General features: G+C 39.3%; 1 protein-coding gene across 3 annotated transcripts; it reads left to right on the plus strand.

Annotated features, from left to right (window-relative positions):
• Positions 1-798: 798 nt before the first annotated feature.
• Positions 799-25,218, plus strand: RIPK1 (receptor interacting serine/threonine kinase 1). 3 transcript variants are annotated; one of them, XM_057387675.1, is given in 12 exon segments: positions 799-860; positions 5,021-5,232; positions 6,878-7,031; positions 7,972-8,109; positions 10,454-10,682; positions 11,536-11,685; positions 12,839-12,915; positions 16,043-16,133; positions 18,309-18,893; positions 20,392-20,463; positions 22,296-22,460; positions 23,150-25,218. In XM_057387675.1, coding segments are annotated over 11 exon segments (2,109 nt in total). In that variant the 5' UTR covers positions 799-860; positions 5,021-5,080; the 3' UTR covers positions 23,446-25,218.
• Positions 25,219-26,159: the final 941 nt, after the last annotated feature.

The following is a 26,159-nucleotide window of genomic DNA, read 5'->3' on the forward strand; positions in this document are numbered from 1 at the left end:
ATCATCAAGTTCTACCTCTCCTCACCCACAGCCACCTGCAWCCTTAGGTATCCCACCTGTCTTTCCCATGAGACACCTTTCAGAAAGCTGGAAGGGAGGAGCACCCTGCTCCCGGCAGATACACGCCCAATGCACAAACCCTAAAAGAGCAGATAATGGTAAATGGATTATAGGGAGAATTGAAAGACATAATTCGTGGGCTTCTATTGCCCTGCTTGCCTCGTGCCCCTTCTATTGATCTGCTGCTGCTCTTCTAATAGTGCCACTTTAAAGCACCGTGGAGAGTGCAACAGTTCCCCAGAATGGGAAAGACCAGGGCAACGACCTGATCATCATCGCCATCATTTCCATGGAAGAATGGCAAAGGGATCGCCCTGATGTAAGGAAGATGCATTAACAACACACCTGACCTCTGGAGAAGGATGAACTAGATCGTTTACAGCGATCCTTTTGGTTATGTATTTCTGCAGGACCGTTATTTGGGACCCAAGTCAGATAAGTCCTGCTTTTGCCCTCCCCGAATAAAAATATTTCTATATTCCCAAATTCCAATAACGAAAGGCATTGCCAAGAGGCCTAAAAAGCCTAACAAGGCATAAATGAATCATCGTTCCGGTAACTGCGTCAGTACCGTAGTTTTAAGCATATAAAGAGCTCAGCCCGCGCCGCTAGAGAGCAGAACGGAGGAGCGCGGCTGCGGCGCGGTRAGGCTGGAGCGCCGGGAGCGGGGCAGCGGGAGCAGCGGGAGGGGCCGCGCTGCTGCACCGAAAGCGAAAGCACCGCGGCGACCCCGCCGTACAAAGGCGCCGCCGCCGCTGCGGGGTGCGAGTGGCGGTGCCCCGGGGGCGACGGACTCCGAGGTGAGGTGGCCCGGCGGGGTTGCGGCGCTACATCCCCTCTATCCCATCCCACCCTGCCGAGGGGAGTCGCTTGTGCACGGGGGAGCGGGAGACGGCGGGTCGGGGGAGCGCGGTGTGCGAGGAGAGGAGGCCGCGGCGGCAGGAAGCCGCCGGGAGAAGGAGGAGAAGGGCGACATGGCAAGTCGGCCAAGGAGGAACTAGGCCAGAGAAGCCCCGCGGTAGATCTTCCCGGCCCCGCGGCGAGCGGATGCCTCTGGCGCTGGCCGCCCCGGGCGGCGCGGTCGGGCTGAGCGGGAGGGCGCGGCAGCGGCTGCAGGAGCCCGTCTGCGACAGCAGCGGCTCTGCAGCCGAGACGGTCTGTCCCGATTCCCATACGGAATGCACACTGTTGTGACCAGAACCTACTGTGGCATCTTTGCAAGGGTACAGGTCACTGCACAGACCCCATCCTTTCCTCTTCCCASGCTACCTCTGCTCATATGAAAACGTGTGTTACGTAACACCTTTGTTTCCCTTGTATTGGCTTCTCCTCCCCTTCCCACGTGATCCTTTCTGTAACCTGCTGATGATCTGACACAGGTATTTTCTTGTTATTTCCAAAAGGAAAAAAGAAAAAATAATAATTTCTTAGTGAAACGAGGAGTGAGCTGAAAAAGCTGAGCAGAAGGGAATGGTTTAGATGCAGGGCRTTATGATAGCAACAGAGATGAGATGCCCTGGCAGCTTTGGCAACATCATTCACACAATGCAGTATTTTTGTCTTCAGCTGTAGCAACCTTTTCGTTTGTCTCGTGTTACCCATTTGAATTGCCTGCTTTGGCTCCTGTTCTTCATCCCTTTCCCTTCCTTTCTCACTCAATGACTTGTAAATGTGCTAATTTTCTCCAATTATACTTTGTAGCACTTCTCAAGAACTTATGTGCTGTGAGCATCATTAGACTACAAAGCCTGCAATTACTGTGTTTTAATATTCCCATGCTAATGCACGGCGTTCCTCTTTAACCGTGCAGGTCTCATCAGATCCGTTATAAGCTGTTAGAACTGAGAAAAACACTTTTGAACGGTGTATGACCTGATGACCTGATGTTCACATCACAGTTCTTGTGAGTTTTATATGCTCTTTTGGGGTTAAAGAGGACATAACCATGGTCTTAGAAATAAAAATTCCATAGACCCACTTACTGCACTTCTATCCTTCTCTAAAGAACACCAGTCAATACTGGTGGACAAAAATTCCTTTCTTCTAGCAATCAGTATTCAAAATTTTCATAATACATGTTGGCACTTGGCAAATATGAACCCACCCTAATACAGATGTTCAGAATAGTGTGTGAAAAACACTGTTTTATAATCAGTGGGTAGGCTAAATCAAACTACAAAATTTCTGTTTACTTAACCACAGATACATAATGTATGCACTGGTGTCCTAAGTACTGAGGATGCACAGAAATTGCCCTGTATCTCAATAAGAAGCAGTAAGGTTGGAATGAACTTAAGTCTTTGAGTTTCCATTCTTGATTTTTTTTTGTCATACGACATTTCAAGGTATCATAAGCCAATGTCTCATGTTAAATAGTACACCAGAATAAGCAGTCTACTTTAAAGTCTAATTAGAGACTAATTAGAGACTGCTTTCCTTTGATATTCATTCTACTAAAAATCCTTTGGGTTTGAAATAAGTCATTRGATCAGAGAGCTTCTATTTGGAGCACCTCATTACTTAATAATAACAGCAAAAAAAGTAGTAGCATCCTACCATGTCCAAGGAAGAAGGTTCCCTCCCATCTYATAAGAAAATTCCCTCTTCTTGAATGTTACCTAACTCACGCCAGCAGATACCTTATGATTTTAGAAGTTATTATTTCTTTTGAATGTCCAAGACTTTTGGTTATAGTGACTACATGCTGCTCGGTAGGAACAGGTATTCACAATGTAAGCAGAAACAAGGTTCTCTATTGTTGCAGTTTGTGACAGAGCTGTTTTTTTTGCCAGGTTACATGGCATTGAATGCCAGTCCCAAGCTATCAGTGGTATTAATGCAGCTTTAGAGAGTCACCATTCAAAAATACACATCTACTTTGCCTTCACAAGAAAAGCATGTGCAAGTCTTATAACTACTACCTAGATGCATAATTGCTGTTAGTGTGGAAAAATTAACATACATAAGTGACTTCAAACCAGTTCTTGAAAGGGAGACCAGATAAAGAAGGAAGATACTAGCTTATGCCACGTTTGACTCTCATTACTGAATTTAGGCCCTTGTACATGTGACATCCACCTCACCTGTACAAAAGTCTGTTACAGCACCTCAAGAAATCTATCACCAGAATCTTGCAGGGAGATGAAAGCTCAGCTACAAAAGGAGTAGTGGCTGCTATGAGTAATTTGTTACTCAGCTATTTGATTGGCTGTAAAGAATTTGAAAAGGAAACTAATAAAAAAAAACACACTAAAACAAACAAAACACAAGAAAAATCTCCTCTAACCATTACTAGGCATGTCAGAACTTACCTTCTTACTAAATTAATGCAGCCGTATCCTCAGTCCTGTGCTCATAACGCACCCTAGCACTGCAGCAAAACAAAAACCTGCATCTTTTTGAAGTCAGGAAAGCCAAAGCAGAAAAYTCTGAAGAGAGGACACCGCTCTGGGTGGAGAGAGGTTCCCTATCTGTACTACAACAGCCTGTAGGGTTTCCATACGTGTTTTGAAGAGGAAGCTCTTGTTCTAATTTTTCTACTGGCACTTTTTTTTTTTAAATTGAATTTACTCTTCCCTTTTTTGGGTTGTTAGTATTGAACTGATCAGACCATTTCCAGTTTGGCACTGAAACATGTCTCTTCCCTCACACAGCTACTGTCCACAGATACTATCATTTAACTCCTTAGTTCCCAGGGTCCCTATAGAGCCTGTGGTAATGAAGCAGTCAAAATTAGGCTGCAGCTGATGTTCACAACAACATTAAGCAGTCTTTTCAATTAGAGATTTGATGATASAGGTGCATGGTAGTTTACAGGAGTTAGTAGTCATTTGTTGGTCTGGAAAAACTWGAGAGTCTTTTGCTAACTATTTAGAGCTCCTAGTTACCCAAAAGAGCCAATCTGCTGTTGCTGATAGTGGCACTTAGAGGTGTTTCCTTTCTCCCAGCTCTGTCTGTCATGTCTAGTGACCTAAGATGAGTGGAAAAYGAATAGCCCTGTCAGTCTCTGGGACTTCATCTTTTCAACCCTATTTCTTTACCTGATGTAATGTGCTTAAGTTAAAAATTTAGTAAGGAAAAATAGCAGAGCTTGTTGGCTTGCACCAGTGCTAGCAAAGCAGCTTGCTGGCATGTGCTCAAGGCAGAGGCTGTCTAGCCTGGGAAACATATTAGGCAAGAGAGTACCACAGCTTTATCAAAGGRTTATTCTGGCATCCATTGGCATTTACTTAACTATTACTTATCTGTTTACTTATCTATTACTTACTCATTTCATAGGATCCCTCAAACTCTCTTTTTGTCTTCATGCACTTGGGAGTTACTACAAGTCTTCCCAGTTTCTTTGTTCCTTTTCTTTTGGATGGGCAGAGGAGAAGTTGCCATACATGTTCCTTCCTGGCACTTGTCTCCTTGAGTTCACGTGCARATCGGTTTCCCATAGAAGCTGAGTCCTTCACCCTCCAGAGAACCCTTTTGTTTGGCTGTTTGGTTTAAGCGTCAAACAACCCCTTTAGTGCTAGGTTTGCAAAGATGCATAGAAGGTAGCTCAGAGCTATATAAGAACCTGACAGGCCCCTGTTCAGACAATTCTGAAGACAGATGAACCAGAAGGCACCTGCCTTTGAGACAAGGCACCTTGATTTTTCTGGGGTTTGGGTTTTGTGCATATGAACATACTGCATATTATACAGATAAAAACTAGTTATCAACAACATTTTGAGATCTTCAGGTAAAGAAAAGCTTTTACATCAACTGAATATAACTGTAGTGGGTTAACAGGATAAAACATTGGGATTTCTGGGTCTGATTCTGTGAGGACCACAGCATCTTGGGTTTCCAGCTGAGCCCCTYTGTTCATAAGAGAGTTTTTGCTTCTGTCCCACTCCTCAAATATATACTTATTTAGTGGAAYAGCTAAATGCTTTATAATGACACTTCTTTTTCCTCCGGTATACTACAGCTCCAGAAGCACGAGGGTACTTGATTATGTTTTAATTGCTAAGCCACAAAGACTGCAGCCATGTCTCTGGAAGATATCCACATGAATACCAAGGATTTGGTTGAAGAAAAACAATTAGATGCTGGAGGATTTGGAACAATTTCTTTATGCTTTCACAAGAAACATGGATATGTAGTATTAAAAAAAGTGTATACAGGACCACAGCGCACTGAGTAAGTTACAGATCTCAGTTTTGATTTTTATTTCTGTTAGTCTAAGTCCTYTAAATTCAATTAAGATAAACCTAAACAGAATAATAATTTCAGRTGTTTGGATTCTGGAGACACTGTATAGGGGAAAATGAGACAATGCTAACAGCTGTCCTGCAAATTTTCCTTTTTTTCCCTCACGACCAACTTTTTTGGTTTTAACTGATTGTTACAGTGAAGTTCTTGGTTTTTGATACAAGATGAGCACTATCATGAATTGTTAGGAATCAAGAGGACTCTTGACACTTAAGGAGAAGCAGGAATTCAGTGACCACCTGATACTCTCAAACTTGCAGATATGTTTTCAATGTAATTATCCAACAGTAGATGCCCACTACAAACTGAATGCACATAAACTATCAGCAGGACTCCAACCCCATGTGGGTAATACCAGGAATGCAACCCTCTCTCCCTTGAGAAAGAGCAGAGTGAGTCAAGCCCACTGATTTAATTTAAGGATTGAATTAGCTGTTGATTTCGCTGGATTCAGGTCACATTGCAGCTCTACTACCACACAGCCATAACAATCCTACAACTGTCCCATGACTCATCCACTAGAGAGAGACAAAATTCCATGTTCTTTCTTCTTTGGGTTATGATAAATAAATTCACTGAGATTTTATTTTGCTGGTGGAAAGCAAATGTAGAGATTCTAGTAGTTTGCAAACTGCAATGGCAGYTTGGGATGACTGCAGTTAAAATGGACAAGCCTGCCAAGTGTATTTTTGGGCTTGTACTTTTATTTTCTCACTACACGGGTTTATAATTTTGTTATTTCTTAAAATATTGAACCAAAAGTCTTCAGCAAATTTTTTAACTGAGCCTAATGCAAACAAAACAACCAGTTTCTTCKCTAGTAATAGAGGAACAGATGAAGAAAGCAGTTTCCTTTTAAGTCACAGGGCAGAAAAGCATTAACAAGTGGTATAGTCTCAAGATTTTCTTACCTCCTTTTGTCTGATGACTAGAATAGGAGCAATAACAAAAATACCACTTCTTTTTCTATTTTATATAATGGATTCTGTCTTTAACACCCTTAGTGAGCTCCCAGCTATCTACCTCTGATTATTGATGGATTGTACTGAGGCCCAGGTGAAGAGTTATGCTTTGAATTCATCCTAAAYCAGTAATTGTTAGCAAATGCTGTCATCATTCAGTATGTGTGTGGTTCCCTTGTAATAAATCGATTTTGAACATGAAACCCTTTGGAAAYAAGACCTCTATAAGTTTCCTGTACAAGAAGCAGTGGACTGGGTCTTGATCCTCCTTCTCCTAAGGCTCTTTCAGTTCTGCCCAGAACCCATCCCAGCTCAAAGATTTGGACATACACAGCTACTTACAAGAAGAATGCTTATGGAATTTCTGAAAAGCAGGCCTTAAAATCAGGCTTAGCAGACAGTCTCTGTGAGGCATTGGAGCAGAGTCTTAGAGAATATTACCTGGCATGAACAAAGCTGTATCAATTCAAAATCAGCTGAAGGTATGGTTATTCATGCAGGGGCTCTAGCTGACTTTTTTGGCCATGCTTATCATCTAGAATCAGTGCAATTTTCATCCATTTTTTCTTTCTAGGCTGGCTCATAAGTTCAGTGTGATGTCTGTTTTACAGATACAATGTTTCCCTTCTTGAGGAGGGCAGGATTATGCGCAGACTGCAGCATGACCGTGTGGTAAAACTACTGGGTATCATTTTGGAAGATGGAAACTACTCACTTGTGATGGAGTATGTGGACCGGGGGAACATGATGAAAGTGCTAAACACAGTGAGCAATCAATTACTTCATCCCTTAGGGTTGATAAGCTGCTTGAAAGGAATGGTGTGTTACTGCCATATCCAGAGAATGGAATCTTTAATTTCTTACTACTTTTGTATTTAAAAGCCAGTGGCAGCACTGCCTTCTCTAGAGACAGCAGACAATGACAATGGCTTTCCTGTGCATCACAGAGAGGCAGACCAGTTACAGGTTAAAAAGTTACAGAAGTGTCTGTAGAGATGYGGAGAATTTGCTAAATATGTAGCAAATATTTGTAAATATGGAGTGACCCTAGAATTACTTTAATGCCAAAAATTCAATCCTAGAAGGACCTTAAAACCAAAGAATATACCTAGTTGGAGGGGACTTAAAAAGATTACCAAGCTCAACTTGCACAGGACAACCCCAAAAATCRCAACCACTCTCTGGGTAAAGAATCTTCTGCAAATATCCAACCTAAACATTGCCTAATCCAGTTTGTGTCATTCTGACAGGCCCTATCACTGACCACCAGAGAGAAGAGATCAGTACYAGTCCCTCTGCTTCCCCTTGTGAGAAACCTGTAGACCATGGTGAGGTCTTCCCTCAGTCTCCTTCCGGCTGAACAGACCTCAARTGACCTCAAMCACTCCTATACWGCTTCYCCTCAAGGCCCTTCACCATCTTTTAGCTTCCTTTGGACACTYTCCAATAGTTTAATATCTTTCTTATATTGTGGTATTGTATTGTGGTGCCCAAAACTGCACATGGTATTCAAGGTGAGGCCACCCCAGTGTGGAATAGAGTGGGATGATCACCTCCCTCAACCCACTGAGGTTTCTTTGCAGGGTTTCTTTGCTGTGGCTTAAGCAGAGGTACTCTTCGGGACTGAGGAARTTTTTTAAAGATTGAGTTTTGATTSTTGTAGTTGCATYTTTTAATAGATGGCATTTCTTGTTCTTTCTTTTAGCTCTCACTACCTSTGTCAGTGAGAGGGCGTTTTGTGCTGGAGATCACAGAGGGAATGCTGTATCTGCATGAGCAAGGCTTTGTGCACAAAGATCTAAAACCAGAAAACATCCTTGTGGACAGAGACTTCCACATTAAGGTACTTGTTAGAATGTGAATGGAGAAAGCTGTTGATTTGGTTTGAAGAGCCCACTTCAACTGTGCTGGTTAGAGTTCCTAACTTGGTAGGATTGGTAGATGAATGCCTTTGTAGTTTAGTGAGCTATAACTAAGAGAGTGTTAGCCCTCGATCACTGAGTTTTAGTGGCCTATATATCCTCTGAGTCTCAGATTTGCACAGTATTTGTCTCAATATTCCCCAACTGTGAAAAAAAATTACTAAGGGCATTAAAAAGATAATATTGTTGAGAATTAACAAGATATAAATAACAAAACAACTAAAAAGATAAAACAAATGTTAATATAGCGTTTAAAACAAAATAGAATGCTTTATGGGTCTTGTCTTTTGTCCTTCATTGCTGTAATTTCTCCTCCTGCCTTCACCTCCTTCTTTTTATTCCTTTCTTTCTTTTGCCTATTATCTTTTCCTCTTTCGTATCCTTCTTTTTCCCATAGTCATMATTTTAAAATGACATCCAGGAGCTACAAAAAAATGCCATCAGGACTCTACTTCAAAGAATGGTTTATAAGCCTATTTCAAAGCCCTTCTATTAACTTTAAYGGGGTTTTGGATCAAGACACATAGATATAGAGGCTACTGCGGAAAAAAACTGAGTGGAATTTGCAGCAGTTCTCACCAAATACCCTGTCTCTGGCCAAGGTGAGTTGCTGAAATAATTACYCCATTACAGTTTGAAACTACAGAATAAATTTCCATTGAGGAAGCTCTGTCATTTTCTTTCTCACACATAAATTAGTGAAAAGTTGTTTGACAAAGTTAATGTAGTAGCAAGTGCAGTAGAGCATCTTGCAGAGAAGAATTATAAATTTATTTCTTTTCCAAAAATAAAAACCCCATTGTCATCTGCTTTAAAGGTAAATTGTACGGGGGTTTGGGTTTCTGCTTGCTTATGTGGACTGGACTGAACTAGGCTATCATCATATTTCATGGCAAACTGAGCTGGAACCCGGGATCAAATTCAAAATCAGATGARACTTCCTTAAGCAGCTTGATCAAAAGTATAATTTAAGGCAGYTGTTGTACATCTGTTTGAATGTGTCTAACATTGTCAATATTTATAAGGGGAATTTGTTGTTCTAGGAAATGATAAATATAGATAAATTTATGTCATATCATTCTCTATCACGTTAGACCTCCTCTCACTTGTAGATGTGAACCTGGACTCCTACTTCCTCAGCAGAATGTCACTTATGCTTTCCTCTGAAGACACGACCTCTAAACAYAGCCCAAGGCTTCAGAAACTAAAGAGGAACAATAAGCTAGTTAGGGGCAATAAGAGAGAAAAGTSAGTTAGAAGTGAGGCAAGGTGTCACCTCAGTTTTATCTGGAGTAATTGGGTTACACAACTCTGTTTGAMAGCTGCCTGTGGCCAAGAAAGACAGGCTCATTTTCTTTCATTTTTCCTCCCCACTTGRTCTCCTGTTGCCTTGTGTTAGCCCTGGTGCTAATCTGATCACCCTRCCCTGGTTTAGAAGGCCAAACCAGCAATTACCATTTACCTTGTTGGCAGTGCTACCCTTCTGTTGGGGCACACTTGGTTCCGTGAGCTGGTTGAGTGACCTGCACTAGGTCTTCCCAGTAATGTCAGTGCTGGAACAAGAGGAGCCAGAGGGATCACATAATAGGAGGCTGAGGGAAAGGAGGAAAGGATTACTCTCTTCATCACCAGATACTAGTCTGGTTGCAAAACTACACCYTAAAGTTTCAATAATATCACATTGTCAAGCACACAGTACCCAGGTATCTCTGCTTTAACTTATTCCATGCTGTTCTTTTCCATGTCTCTTTCTCATACGTATCACATGATTTAGATGCTCTTGTTCCCCTTTTCTGAAGGAAGATCTAAGGAGATGGAGTTAAATGGAATCTAAATGGAAAAGGCAGTAAAGAAGGAGAGGTATCTGCCCATCTCATGTCTTGATTCTAGGTTTGAATTTTAGATTCCTCTCTTCTATTAATCCTCTGTTCTCCTATGAGCACTGCAAGCCGACCTCAAATATGATTGTCAATATGAGCAAAACCAAACTTCTAKCCTCACATTGTGCAAGTGTTCCACCATTAGTAATAAAAGTTCAGCCTAATTGCTCCCAATTGGTAGTGATAYTTTATTTAGGACAGAAACCAAACCAAACAAGCAAAGAAAAACAAGGAAAAGGATCAAATAGTTTGTTTTCCTTTCTTTAGTTGTATTTTTTCAAGCGTTTTTAGATAAGTTATTAGGTTAGTATTAAGTCTTGATGAAATTGAGCACTGCATGAAATACTTCATTGCAGCACTAGCTCTGACTTGTTTCATTTTTCAGATTGCAGATCTCGGTGTTGCCTCCTTTAAGAGCTGGAGTAGGCTGACCCAAGAAGAAACTGTCCGACAGAAGCAAATCAAGAGCACTTGCCAGAACAATGCTGGGACTCTTTTCTATATGGCCCCAGAGCATTTACGCTCTGTTAATGCAAAACCAGTGGAGAAATCAGATGTTTACAGCTTTGGCATTGTGATCTGGGCAATTTTTGCTAACAAAGAGCCATACGAAAGTAAGTTACTTCCCAAAGGATGCTATTGCAAATATATGCTTATTAAGTTACAAATTAAAAAAAAATATTAAGTTACAAATATTAAGCATTTGAAGTTACAAAGTTAAGATTAGTAGATTGAATTATCCATGGCCTAAAATAGCACTGGTTTAGTACCTCATGGCTGGTGCAAGGCAGTAGTTGCATCGGTCCTGATTTCCAAGCATGGACAAGAGCATCTGAATGAAATGCAGCCATGAGCTGAACATMCATCTACATGGTGTGAGCACAAACCAGATCTAGTGGCAGGAATGAGACATACGTCGAGTGGGCCAGGATGGAAACTTTGACAGACAATATTTCTTGAGGTGGAGTTGTTATGCSTGAAAATGGGAATGATCCCGCAGTTAGTTACCAATTTTCAGCTGCATGGTGCTGATTTCTCAACATGCACTAATAGGCCTATGTAGAACAATAGGAACCAGCTGTGGAATTCCAGAGTAACACATTTATAATTTTGAATGGATTTTTTGCTAATTAAATGGCTAGTGTTGGCAATCTTTGTTTGGATACCCAGTGCACATCTGATGCACCTGAGATGCAGGTTCTAGAGAGCTGCATTTGTCACCCTTATTCACACTGCACATGTTTTACATATGAAAGYAAATCCATTATCTCAAAATAACTCTCTAATCTATGCAAGTCAGGGCAGTGGATTCTAATTCACTAGTATGAAAGATTTGTAGCTGTAMCTTGGATATCTTTGAAATCATATTTTACATATTCACACAGGGAGACGCTTTATTGTTTTTTTTGGTTATGGAAAGGTAGCAAAACCCATGATCAGAACCTGATAGGAAATTTTATTTTTCAGATAGTATAAATGTAACCCAGATTTACTTTGGCATCATGAATGGAAACAGACCAGACATAAAGGAGATCAGTGATAAATGTCCGGTGGAAATTATTGACTTAATGACACAATGCTGGGATCAAGAGTCAGAGAAACGCCCAACCTTTGCAGGTAAGGCATTATTTTAGGATTTGTTTTTGTTTGTCTGTTGATAGTTTATTATGCAGCAAAACAAACCTGAGTATKTTCCTCTTGAAATACSTTTTTTGTTTGAAAACTGACATAGTAATTCATATGTTCTATAAAGTGTGMTCTYTGTACCATGAYCAAAAACAGGATTTGATCCAGTATKTACAGGTTTGAGAAATGCTAGTAARTAAATTGAGCTAGTTAAGACCCTYCATACCTGATAATTTCTCTTCAGYRTAGTATAATCTTATTGCTGAAATGTACAGAAAAACTAAGATCAAGGGATATAGTATACCTTGACCACGACTGAGAAAATATCCTATTCAAAATATTCTAGATTCAAAAGCTTTCCTAATTGTTCTTCCATAAGCAATCTGACTGACTTTGACTATGTAATCATCCTTTCATATAGTCAGATGCCAAAACACTTCCAGTCAGTAGAAGTCTTGGCTGAATGGTCTGGGAAAGAGACTAAGAGTATTCAGCAAATAAGTCAAAATTCTGTATCTCGTTGTCTCTTCTTTCTCCCTAAACAAAAAAAAAAAAAAAAAAAAAAAAAAAAAAAAAAAAAAAAAAAACCAAACCAAAACAGAAAAGCCCAAAACAACAAGAGGAAAAATACAACCCACAAAAAAGACCCCAGCACATGACAGGAAACTGAGGTTTGTATTTAGACAAGAGCACCAACAGCTTCTTATATAGCAGGCAGGTACTTAAATATTTTGTAAAAAATATTTGTAAAGTTTGTATACCAGGAGGAACCCATCTACTATCGGCATATTTAACATACATAACTCCTGCTAATAGAYTGAGCTTGTACTGGGTCTTAGCTTCTAATTTTCCCATATGCAAGTCAAGGAAAGATGCTCTCAGTTAAAGATCATAGACAGACATTTCACCCTACAAAGCAATACAACAACAAAAAAATCCCTAGAAGTCATCCTGTTCTTGTTACTGCTTTAAGACTAATTGTACCAAGTGAACACATTCTAAATGTATGTATAACTTTCCTGTTTCTGACTTCATAGAAGTCTTCACTCCATCCTTATCCATCAAGATTGTTAACAGTACAAGTCACTTGTATTTTCCATTGAAAACCACCTTCACTTAGTTATTTTCTTTTTTTCTTTTGTAGAAATTAGTGAAAGATACAAGCCATTTTACTATCAAAACCTAGGAGAAAATATTGAAGAAGATCTGAAGAATTTAAAAGTGAGTAGCTTTCTAAGTATTTTAGAGTGTCAGTTCCCCCCATTCCATCTTCCCAACCCCAGTTTTGGCCAGATTCTGTCACTTCAAGACTGATCATGCTTGACTGACCTGATTTCCTTCTGTGATAACGTGGCTGGATTTGTGAATGAGGGGAGAGCAGCGCATGTTATTTATCTCAACTAGGAAGGTTTTAAACACTGTCTCCCAAAACACTCTTGTATCCGAGTTCAGATGTTACTGTCTGGATGAGCAGATGAAAACGGTTGGATGGCGAGTCCCTGAGGAGAGCAGTTGATGGGTCCTGTTTCACCTGCAGGCCAGGAGCAGCTGCGGTAGTGCAAGGGTCTGGGACCTTCCCTGGTTCACTCYTCTGTCAGTGACCTGACAGCAGCACTGGAGACACATAAGGCGTGCAGGTGACACCAAACTAGAAGGATCAATAAATACAGTCAACAAGGACCAGGCTGATAGCTGCAGGCTGGAAGAATGTGGTGACAGAAACTTTRTGACATTCAGAAAGGACAAATGCAACATGTTACTCCTGGAGTAAAATAATGGCTTCAGTGCCCATCAGGAGCTCCCCAGCCAGGGAGCAGCACTGCCAAGAAGAACCTCAGGGTGGTGGTGAGAAATGACCTGGGCACCAACCACACAGCCTGCCTGGCACCAGCAGTGTCACAGGCAGCAGATCTGCTCAACACTTGTTAGTGCTGCCATAGGAGATGGGGCTGCTTCAATCCAAACATTCAATGGCTTTCGGGGACATAAAGAAATAGCAACCTTCCCCTGTGTGTGAGGAGTTTATTGACAAGACAGAGCCAAGCTCTTCACAGCAGCACATCGTGTGAGGGCTAGAGACAGAAGACAAATACAGAAACAAGAGAGACTCAAACTGGATGTAAGAGGGAAACAAAAAAAAAAAAACTTAAAAAGAATCTGGTTAGAATAGACTGCAAACACATTTGTAGTAATTCTCTTATATTTTATTCCTTCATTTCGGATGGAAAGGTGTGGTTTTGTTTACAAAAAAAAAAAAAAAAAAAAAAACCCAAAACATTTCCCTCTGAGGACAGCAGAGCAGTGGCACAAATTACCTAAAGAGTTGTCCAGTCACCTCACTGGAGGTTTTCAAACCCAGCTGCATGAAGCTCTGAGCTACCAAGTCCGATCCCATAAGCAACCATGTTTTGAGCAAGAGATGGGCTCAAGGTCCCCCAAGGCCCATTTCTATCTGAGTGACACACTGATTCTGTGATGATGCTTTGCAAAAGATCCTCATATATCTCACTCATGAAATCAAATGTTATTACTAGCACTTCAAAAGTGGCAGAATCTGATTTAAAGTACCTTTGTAAATTCTTGGTAATTTTTGCTCTGCCTTCAGGCAGTGTCTAATGAGTCTCAGCCTGCCTGAGACCAGGAAGCTATACCACAGTAATATCAACAGGTAAAACTTAAATTCAGATGGTTTTCCTGAGTGTCCAAGTTGGTTTCTCTTACTTTTCTGGCTCTAAGTTTAAATATTATGGTAAAAAGGATAATATCTTGACTGAAAATAAGAGAGTAAGTACTTCTTGAACAACTGAGCTTATTATGGAACCTTTTTATTACACATTTTATGAATTTATTCGCTTGACTGTAAAGACTTCACTCACAGACAATACAGACAATATTTTTAACTAAAAAAAAACCAAAAAGAACCTTCTTTGTGAAACCTTTTTTTCACCATTTTTTTTTTCAAATGCTTCCTTCTCACCAAGTCTTCAATTGTGTRAATGAAAGTTACTCATTTCATGTGATGTTTACAAAGCACCAGTAACTGTTCAAGAAAGCAAAAGGATTTTGCAAAATGAAACTGATGAAACAGATTTCTTGGACTGATTTGACCAAACTCCCAATGTGAACTATATATATGTCTAATTGATGAAATCAGGACTGTAGCCAATTTTACTAGGTGATTAGCTCTCTGCAGATGCACCTCTCAAATCATGGGGACAAAATTACTATTTAGAAAATGGGCTGAGAATTTATTACTTTCTCAGGAAGGAAAGCATCCATTACAACCAGGACACWGAATGTGAGCAGTGGATCCAAGGCAAGTCACTATGTGAATTACTAGTACAGCTTCAGCAGCAACATGAATTAGAGGATTTGGACATAACCTCCCTGCCACCTGCCCTGCARTCAGGGGATCACAGAATCACAGAGTAGTTGAGGTTGAAAGGGACCAAAAGTCATTTGGTCCAACCCACCTGTTCAAGCAATTCCATTACTCAGGTAAAATCTAAGGACCTGTGGTTGTAATGTTTGTTMGAATGTCATCTTTTGCTTTCAGAAGGAGGTCAATTTTTTGGGAAGAGATAGGAGTTGTTGATTTTTAATCTGTGAAAGTACTTCTTGGGTTTAAGTAATTAAAAAAAAACCACTAACACAATCTTTACTTTTGGAAATTATTTTACGAGTAAGCAGTACCTGGGGAAGTTGAAAAATAATTTTTCCAGGTTTAAAAAAATTACTTCCAGCAAAGCCTGAATAATGGGAACATCAAAAGGGTAGAAGAGGAATAGATTTTGTCTTCACTCTAGTGAAGTAAGGATGTGGGTTACAGAAAGGAAATTGCACTGCWGCTTTCTGAGAATTTCTTCTAAACTCGTTCCTAGTAATCTTCATGAAAGTCGGTGTGTCTATACCTGAGTGTCAATTATTTCTCATCTCTTCTTCTGTGTTGATGAATGTACTTATTAAATACAGATCCACAAACAGGATGCACATTTGTTACCTTTACCTCAGCAGCATCCCCTCACTGAGATCACTGGCTGTTAAATACAAGTCAGAAGATCCAGAGCCACTCTGGATTAAGCTCATACTCATGTAGGCAAGGGTATTTTTTTTGCCAAGAGTATTATATACTGCAATTGCATTGAAGAAAAGATTTTGCCCACCTRCAGCAAAGTTTTCTGTCAGGCTGTGCTCTCTGCAAGAGTATGGGATCTTTGCTCAGAGATTCACAGAATCTGTTCATCCAGATCACTTCACTGTGAAGCTGTGCCATTTTCCTATTCTATGGGCACTCCCTTTGGTTAAGCTTCTGCCTATAATTTGATTGTGTTTTCTTTCTCATATGCAGAAAATGTGGCCTGAATCAAATGAACTGCAGAATAGGATGGAATCCCTTCAAATCGATGCTGTACCAGAAGATACCAGCAATGGTCAAACAGGTAAGTCATTACTCTGTGTATTTTGCCAAAAATAGTCACGTATAAAGCAAGTAACCTTACCATTAAGGGTTATGAAGAGACTCAATTATTCACCACCTCAGAAAGAATTGTAATCACTAAGATGTTATTTGCTCTCAGAAGTCATACTGCTTCCAAATTTCCATCACCTACACTTCAAACACATTTCATTTTACACTTTTCTGCTTTCTTCTTCCATGCCAAAAATTTTGTTCAACATCAGTCTTTTCAATGGTCACTTTGATAATTACTTCTCATACTTGATCTTTCTTCCCATCTTTTTAATCATGCTAACTGCYTGGTTTGTAGGCTTTAATTTCATTAATACTTTTTCCCCACTCCATCCTTTCTTATGTATGCTATGAATATGACCAGGATACATAATGGTAAAGTCTTTCTTTGTTTATGACCTTGCTCTCTCAGGAATCTGAGGAACATTAGTAGATTGTTATCCTTACCTTCCTGTCATATGTTCATCAAATCTTGGATGAGTTGCATGTTTTGTGATTTTATAAAGCTGGCTCACTAATATGTGGTGATGGTTAGAATTTTGTAGTAGTGTATCTGGAATTCTTTCACAAAAGTTTCTTGATGTCAAAGGACACAACRTCTTATATGCAAGTGATGTACAAGAAATAATACAAAATCCAGTAGAAATAAATTCTGCTGCATTTGCTGATATCACTTGAAAGACATTATCCAGGGAATAATGCTAAACTGTAACGTGAAATGAATGAATCTTCCYCAAAGCTAAGTTTGCCATAACTGTTCCTTAGCAGAACTGATGGACTTAGGGCAGCCCCACTGCTGTATTTTTAAGTGAGTGTAGTGCCATTCCCCAAGCAGMAAGAATCATGTATGACTACTGCAGATTGCAGATGCTCTCATGTTTTATGTACAAAAGACAGTTGTGAATCTGAACTGCATAAAGATACCATCTTGACAGCCTATCAGTCAAAGGCAGGGTTTTTATTCTCTAGTCAATGGRCATTACTCAGACAGTGGTAGTGAAAGGCATCCCACAGGATCTGTTCGTACATCCCAGGCTTGCCCCGGAGAAGAGATCCTATATAGTTTATGCTAATACTGAATTGCTTAGAGCTGTCACTTTGGATGGGGTTATTTCTGTACTAGCCATTCCTCCCACTCCATCTCTAGCAGTGGTAGCAAAACTGAAGATGTACTAATCCATCAAAAGGAACTGGTTTTGGTCCTGCCTAATATGGATGGAAATAATGTAAGTGGGGGGCGGGGGGGGGGGCAAAAAACTGTTCACTGGCATTATCTGTGCTAAATAGAGGCATATACATACACTTTATTCCAGTGTACAATGCTTTGTAAGTGTTTCTTGCTTCAAGCAAGGTACAATATTTTCTAGAAAAGTGTAAAGCCTTCAGAACATAGAGAAAACATCTGTAATCCTACCCTTAAAAATACAWGGATAAGTAGTAGCAAGCCGATTTTTATGTTTCTTATTTAGTCTTGGAATGCTACAGCATGATACAGATTCAATACTGAAGCAGAACTTCCTCTGATATTGAGAATTAGTTTGAACTACGCTGATGACACACACTATTTTATCTGGTAGACATTACTTGTAAAAATGTATTCTTTGGGACCAGGGTATTCATCACAAAATAATCAGGCAGTATACKTTACATAATCATTTTAAAATAAGATTTTAATGACAAATTATTTGTGCTGTATGAAGTTACACCTGTTATTACAGTGATATTATTTTCCATCCTGTTACACTTCAGTTTTGCATTGACTAAACTACAGTTAATGCCAGTGGAGATGCACCAGTAAATCAGACCCTGCAAATGCCTCCAGGAATGTTTGTTTCAATGGTTGAAAACTTTATATCAATAYAAGCAGAGTATGAATTGAATTCTCACACTACTTGAGTGAGATTTTGACCGTGATAGTTTAAGCARACCTGTACTTCCTAGATAAAAATCTGTTCTACTTGTCTCTAAAGCTGTGTTTTATTTTATAGAATGTCTTAAGCTGGAAGTAATGTTTCATTTTAATCTTTTACATATACCATTATAATAAAGGCAGGTTAGTAGATTTTAGTATTAAGTGAACTTAATTGCACTAAGTGAAATACTTGCATTTGAATATTTTCAAACATTTAATGTTCCTCCCTTTCAGATCAGCCTAATTCTCTACACAGCTCCCAGGGTCCCATGCCCAGTCAGGTTAACGAAGCCCTGTTTGCTGCCTCCCCTGAGAATCAGCCTGTTGAGAGCTGTGAGACCTCATTTATACCTGCTGATAATCTGGAAAGAAAACTTGAGCGTGAATACAACTACCATGCGTTTGGGAACCGGATGGACAAAGCAGCTCCACCTGCAGTGTATGGTCCCGAAATGACAGAGGAGGAAAAGAGGTGGAAGGTTYCCTGCCATCCATTTGCAAAGCCATCTATTTCTCAATGGAGTGAACTGTATCCAAGAGCTGAAAAAAAAGGATCAAACACTAATCCATATTTCTGGGCAAACACTGATCCAAATTCCTGGCCACAGGCAGCTGCAACAACACCAAAACGAGGAAATGGAGCTATTGTTTATGGGCCAAAWCCCAACAGTCTTCTAACAGGAAACCCAGAGGATGCCTATGTGTTGTGTYCAGCCAGTAACTTTAGTTTGACTAAACCTCCTGTGCCAGAATCTGGACAGAACCCRCAGTCACAGACCAATGTAAACTGGTATTCAAAGAATTCAGACACAGATACAGGTGAGATTCCTCCTTTCCCAACACTTATGTTTCTGAAAACACACTTTTCTTCCATTCAGTGAAGTGGTCAAGAGAGTTTCGTAGCTCATGGAACAACCTGCTTATTGCAGGCTGATCTGGGATATAGCATTAGTGAATTTATTTCATTAAGTTCTCTTTGTTTACTCAGAGTTTAAACACTCTAGCTTTACTTCATTGTGCTGCTTTCACTGATGTCAGGCTGCCAATTTCAAATGAATCGTTTCTWAAGCATCAGTGTAATAGAAGAGCATGAGACCCAACACCTGACTCTTCAGCTACCAGCCAAGGAAGAGCAGACAGGAAGCTACAGCAGCCCCCAAAACCAGGAGCTGCTACCCATCATTCTAGGAAAGCTGAGGAGAACTTTGACTCTCAAAAACATAACATTCATATCATASGTTCTGCTCGTGCAGAAACAGCATTTGTAGTATTTCAGATAATAGATGGGTATTTCTAGCTTGATTGACAGCAAGCTGAGATGCTCCTGAATTTAGGGAGCCAGCAAGAAGCAAAGGCTCATAACTGGTTTCTCCAGAGAGCTCTGCCTGGTGCTGAGGGAGAGCTTCTGTTGGTGTTTGCTGGTAAGCYGTGGAACAGAAAGGTATGGGGACAAAGAGGGAAGAGAATATTGGGCATTGGCAAAACACSTAAATAAGTGGTAATTGGGGACCTACCAGATATAACTGAGGAACTAGAGATGGCATGACATGCCTCCTCCTACTCTTGGATATTTTTAGCATGGCATTATTTTCCAGGTCATCTCACAAGAAAATCAAGGATGCCTAGCTTTTTACAAGCAGAATGCCACAAAGGTGTTATTCTGTTGAATTATTAATGCAGAGACTGTGATTAGTTGTTTATGTGAGTTTATTTACTGAAATGAATCCGAAGGCTGTTATGTCAGAAGCCATTAGAATTGTCAATATCACTAATAAAACTTCTGTTTGAAAGAAATAAAGAAAACAGTTATTATAGGAAGGTTGTGTGGAATAGTGTAGTAGATAGCAGACTGATGTGCACAAGAGCCCCATTGCAGTTTTTCATGGACCTGTTGGGTGACTGTAACCCAGCTGCTCTTGCTGCCCCAGTATGAGTTGCAGAGCTCATCTGAGCATTCAAAAACTCACACTTGGGAGTCTGGAATGTGCCAGTTTGAGTATCTGATACAAGCACCTCAGTCTGTAATTGCGGTGTGCTGTGATCCCACACTGCCAGGTATTCCTATACCCATTGTGGAAGCCCCTTGTCCTCACTGAGATCCATGAATGGTTAAGGCTGTTAGTAACTGAGCAAAACCACAATAATTGCTTACACTAGAGTTATTCAAGGAGACACAATCTTGCTAATTAAAAAGCTTCTCTCTATTTAAGAGYGCTGTACTCACACTGTTACAAGTGTGGTAGTCATTGTTAATTACATCTACTTTTCTATTTACATAATGCTTTTGGCATTTTTTCATTTTTTTCTCTTTGTATAGGTAACAGGGATTCCACTTCCTTCACAAGGGGAACGTTTGCATACTATCCTAGTGCACCCAGAGTAAGCCCAGGTAACTTCTGTAGCCTTCATCTGCCCTGGCAGCCAGCAGGCTATGCATTGCATCCTGACCAGTAAAGCAAAAAACTTCAGGAACCTGAAATAATTTATGTTATCACTTAATGCCTCTAACCATAGCTGAAGTTTWCAGTACCAGTATGTAAAACCAATTCCTGTCTTTAGCAGGACCTAAGCACACCAGTMAATGTGTATTTGATGAATTAAGGAYAACRTATTYTTTTATGTAAGAACTTTAAAAATACGAGAGCATTGCAAGATCTGTACACCTAAAATAGTCACTTTCTTAGATTAAACATCAAATTTCTGTGACTGTCCAACTCTCGAACCACACACACATTTGGGACACATTGTCCTAACTCACTCTGGATTTTTAATACAAMTCTCCAGCTGCAGGCTTTGTGCTTATTAGCCTTCACTGGGGYACAGATCTCTACAGTTCTGCTGGCTTGAACCCCTAAAATCATGTCATGTCCTTCAGAAGTTGTTAATGCGTGCTCCTTTTCAGTTGTGTTGCTTCGGACACTGTTGAATTCTTTAATTAACCCTTTCAAAGGCTTGTCCAGTTTCTAAGTGGTCTACACTACAAAGAAAATTTGAAGAGCAGGTTCCTGTCTTCTTGACTATGCACCCATTAGAGTCCTTAGATGATGACYACCTGACAAGCATCAAAGTAGAAAGCCTTGGGAAAGTAGATTTATAAGCACAATAAGTTTTACTGTTAATATTGTAACACTGACAAAGTATTTGTATAAATTTTCCTATCTTATGCCAAATTAATTTTGTTACCAGATAAGAACATAGCAAACATGAGGGRGTTTCTTTATATTTTTAACTACACATGTGAATGTATTTCCTGAGTCCTTTGGCTGTAAAAAAAAACAGGAATCATAATGTTATGAGTACAAGTAATAATGTTATGAGACATGATAAAATGCATTCCTTTCTTGCAACTTCAACAAACTTATCATGCATACATAAACTGTTTCTGACTTGCGGTCTCAGGTTAGCATATATTAAGTGCACACAGTCAGATTTTCATACGACTATTAGATTTTCACACTTTACATTGCAGTTGAGTGTGTAACAAGGATCATGGTTTGTGCATCTAACCGTAATTTCATGATTAAGTACAGAGCTTAGTATATCATTTTAGGTATCTGTACTTCAATTTTAGAGCCATGTTTTGAGATTCACCATTTAAACTAGAGGTGGAATTTTTAGTGGATMATTATCCAAACATATTTCAGAAAACACTGTCAAGGGAACAGAAAATGGACATCACCTAACATGAATAGTGACTTAGAATAGTGACATAGCTTCACTCTATGTGTGGAAATCAGACAACAGTAAGCAAAAGATCAAATTAYGTGTTTAACTAATCATATCTTGTGAGCAACATGAAATGATTTGCTGTAGTCTCACAGAACTTAAAAATCGTAACTGTAAATGTGAACTTACATCTAYGAAAAGTGAGGCTTTAAGATTTAAATGAATAGAGTTTTCAAGTCAAGGCTGACCTCCTGAAGCTGTTAGGCAGCAGAAAGCAAGACTGCTACTATGCATTCCCAAGGCACAGAGAATATTATTTACAGTCTAGTAACTGTCAGCTTGGTTATGGCAGTCTGTCATAAAATAGACTGGGCTTTCACTGAAGTACATTTGTGTCACACTGCATAGTGAAAATACACTCACAGCATACTTGCCAGTAAATGGCTATTCGTACATCAAGTGCAATGATTATCACTTCCCTTATTAATAGAACTTCTTCCTCCCTATGTTACTTTGTGACATTTGGATCTTATACATTGTAAATTTGTGTTAAAGTTCCTTATACAGATGATTCAATCAAGTACCACATAAGTAACAGCTCTGGAATTCAAATTGGATCCTACAATCACATGAAGATTGAAGAGCACAATCAGCATGTCAGCACTTGTCCTGTTGATACAGAAGCAATTTACACACAGTATGAAGCAACGGGTATATTTGGTAAGAGAAATATCTCACTAGTTTTCATGTATTCATCGCATGGAATTATCTGAGGATCATTTGGTTTGGAATGTATGAAACACTTAAACTGATAGAWGCAAGGCTATGATGCRAGATMCTCACCTGATTTACAGTTTWARTCATAGAATATCYTGAGTTGAAAGGGACCCATGCACATCATASACTTCAGTGTCTGACATGACACAGGGAAAACTAAAAGTTAAACCATATATTCAAGAGCTGTTCAGACTCAGAGCCATTCTTCATTCAGGTAGCAAATGGAAGATTTTGAAATGTAATTTATTTTCAGTGGTCTATACTGAATTAAACTATCTCTTTGTATTCCTAAGTAAACAAATTATTTGTGTCCTGGAATATAAAACATATCATACGTCTCTTTTAAGAACTCTAGGAAGGGGTTTGTCAATCTTGCAGGTTWAAGTGATAAGCTATGATAGCTTCACATCAAAAAGCAAGTCCAGCCAYTGACTTGTAAATACCCATGTTCTGGACATTTCTTGCCTGGCATCACTGGGTTATGCTGCCTCCATGAATTCACTTCTGATTGCAGCACTAAGATTCTGTCTCCAGATGTTACCAATAAATAGTTGGGGGAGGACAGGGGAGAGAGTGAAAAGAGCAGAACAACTGTTGAATGATGCCATTTTCTCACACTCTTCTTTTCGCAGACAATACCACTGTCGTGATGGATAAACATTTGAATCTAGTGAGAGAAAAGCTGGCTAAGCAGTGGAAGCCCTGTGCTCGGAAACTGGGCTTCAGTGATCCCGAGATTGATGAAATTGATCATGACTATGAACGAGATGGACTAAAAGAAAAAGTTTACCAAATGCTGCTTAAGTGGCTAATGAGGGAAGGCTCCAAAGGTGCTACAGTTGGAAAACTTGCCAAGGCCCTCTTCTGCTGCCAAAGACTGGATCTCCTTAATAGTTTGATGCAAATCCAAGAAGAATRAGTTGTCTGAGAACAGACTTTCTGGAGCTCTCCTTTTTGCACTGACTTTTTGGAACATATTTTTTCCATCAGTTCTCAGTGAATACCTCCAGTAAATCAGAAGTTTATGTCACAATATCTGGTCTTCCAAAGGATAGAAAGAAACCCCAAACACCTTCCTTCTGAATAGAGCCATTGACCAAAGATAACAGGAAAATGCAAGACAAATAACAATTAAGGGAGAACGTGTTACACAAAATTTCTACATTCTGACCTTGAAACACATTGGTACTCTTGTTCAGTTCTGAACAAATAAGTAATAATATGTGAAAATTTACCTACTCCTTGAAAAACTTGTACAGAAACCAAAATCARCTATTAAATTTTGCCAGAAGTGCCAATGCTTACAATGCCATTATTGACAGGCCTAAGTCAGTAATATATTTCAAATGTTTTTATAATTTTTATTAAATATAGATGTCTAGAATTATGTARAACAGCAGCATAGATAAAAKCAAAACCTATTTCTGGCTTTAGAGGTCTGTAGTTGATACTTTATTATAAATAATACATATATATAATAGTGTCTATTTAATATTGCATTAGATTTTTATATTGTTTGGTAGAAAATATTTTACAGGACACAAGTCTCATCTGTTTTATGAAACCTGAAAAAATAAATWCAATCATTTTTCAATCCAAAGTAAAAACTCAGGAATGGAAGAATTTGGGGAAGGGAAAGGTGCCTTATTGCCTCTTGACTGAAGACCCATTCTCCTACTTGCTCAGGGTGCTCAAAGTGTCACTACTTTCCAAATCTCTTAGGCTGCATTTGTATTAGTAAAYGTGCCTGGGAATGGTACTGGATGCTGAGGTTAAACTGGCATGCTGCAGCCTGCTGCCAGAATAGCAAATAATTTAAACCTCCAAAATGTTGTGCTAAGACTACTTCACAATGCTCAGGTTGTTTTGGGGAACACTGGAACAGCTCTGTAGTGTAGGTGATGGTATCCCAGTGCCTGGAAATGTTCCTTGTCACTCTGACTTCCTAGTATTGACAWAATCTCAGTGTGCAGTACTATGAAAGAAGAAAGCAGTACTGTAAATTTTTATGCCCAAAGAACAATTATGCCAAACCCTTCCTGTGAAGGAAAATACTTCCTATTCCATCAGATTTATAGATATTTCTGGCAGATGTTTTCAAGCAGGTAGTTGTGTATRCTGTAAATAAAACACTATGTGTTCATTGGTGTTCTTAACTATTCATTGTTACTGTCAAAAAAAGATAATAACTTAATGGAAATGTAGTTAGAATGGATTTCTGTTCCTTGATGCAGTACCCACCATCTTGGTGGAAGCAAAATGAAACTGTAATCAAAGCAAGCATCAAAATATTTGTCATCTTTAAACCTACTGCAYTGCCTTACAGTTTTGACTTAACAACATGCTAAATTTTCTATAAACTCTTGATTRGAATAGAATGATGTGGTTTATCTGTCTAATACATTAAACATACACTTTCCAGAAAAAAAATTATTCTTTTGAAAGCAGATAGAGAGATGGGGTAGGGGGTGTCTTCTCTATGTTAGTCCCCAGAGAGTTACAGCCAGCAGCTCTGTTGCTTCATGAAACATTCCTGAACAAATCACAAAGTCCATTTGTGTTATGTTAACCTTGGTTGCAATGTATTGCTACATCGTCTGAGCCCCCATTGGTTTTTTAAAGTCTCCCATATCTGCAGTCTTTGTTTATACAATATGCAATTTTTCCATCATAAGGTAAACAGAATGAGAGTGATCATTTAATGGGCATACATTAAATGCTTCATTTGGTCTTTATCAAATCAAGTCTGGACCTTACTTTCTGAAACAAGAAGAACAGAGATGTAGATCACAAACATAAAGCATTTTAGAACAAGACTTGGGCATAGGGCAATCCTAGATCTTTAAAGTAGGATGTGGGAGATGAAGATAATTTTAGTTTTGGTGTTTGTCAAGTCCAGTTCTAGACTAGTGCTCACAGTTCATGTGACATTGTAGATGGTATAGMAAACAAACAACTGATTTCAGCTAGAGACCAACTCCTTCAGTACAGCACTTGCAGAACTCACTCACAGGGAAGAATCAGCTTCCTGGGCAGAAACTCCAAAGTACTACAAGTCCTTCAGTATATTGTGGAAAACCACATAATAGGACCCAGTGCCTTGAAGCTGCAGCCAGGCAAGCCAAATTAGAATASATATTTAATAATAATGATGATTAASTACTGGAATAAACTACCTAGGGAGTCTGTGGATCTTCTTGGTATCTTTTAAGACTGGTTTTGTTTCTTAAGATGGCTATAATTGAAATAAAAGCTATAAGTCTCAATACAAGGTTAACTAGGTGAAATATTAAAGTAAATTATGTACAAGAAGTCCAAAGAAAAGAGTTAGTGCTCTCCCTTGACCTAAAAATGTACAAAAATATGAAATATTGAAGAGAGAGATCAGCTAATACTCACTGGATTGCTCATGTTATCTACCACTCCATACCCCTTCTCCCCCCTGCACTCACTGGATTGCTCATGTTATCTACCACTCCATACCCCTTCTCCCCCCTGCTCAAAAAAAAAAAAAAAAATCAGGACAAAGCTGATTTTTGAAAAGCAACCCTATCATGAGAGATCAAAAATACAGGAAAATAATAGGGGCAAGGATGAAAGATATGGCATAGATCCAATATCTTTCATGGCAAAACAAAGGAG

The sequence above is a fragment of the Malurus melanocephalus genome, unplaced genomic scaffold, assembly GCF_030028575.1.
Source record: "Malurus melanocephalus ecotype Western Australia unplaced genomic scaffold, MMel_1.1 scaffold_1293, whole genome shotgun sequence".
In the NCBI taxonomy this organism is placed as follows: domain Eukaryota; kingdom Metazoa; phylum Chordata; class Aves; order Passeriformes; family Maluridae; genus Malurus; species Malurus melanocephalus.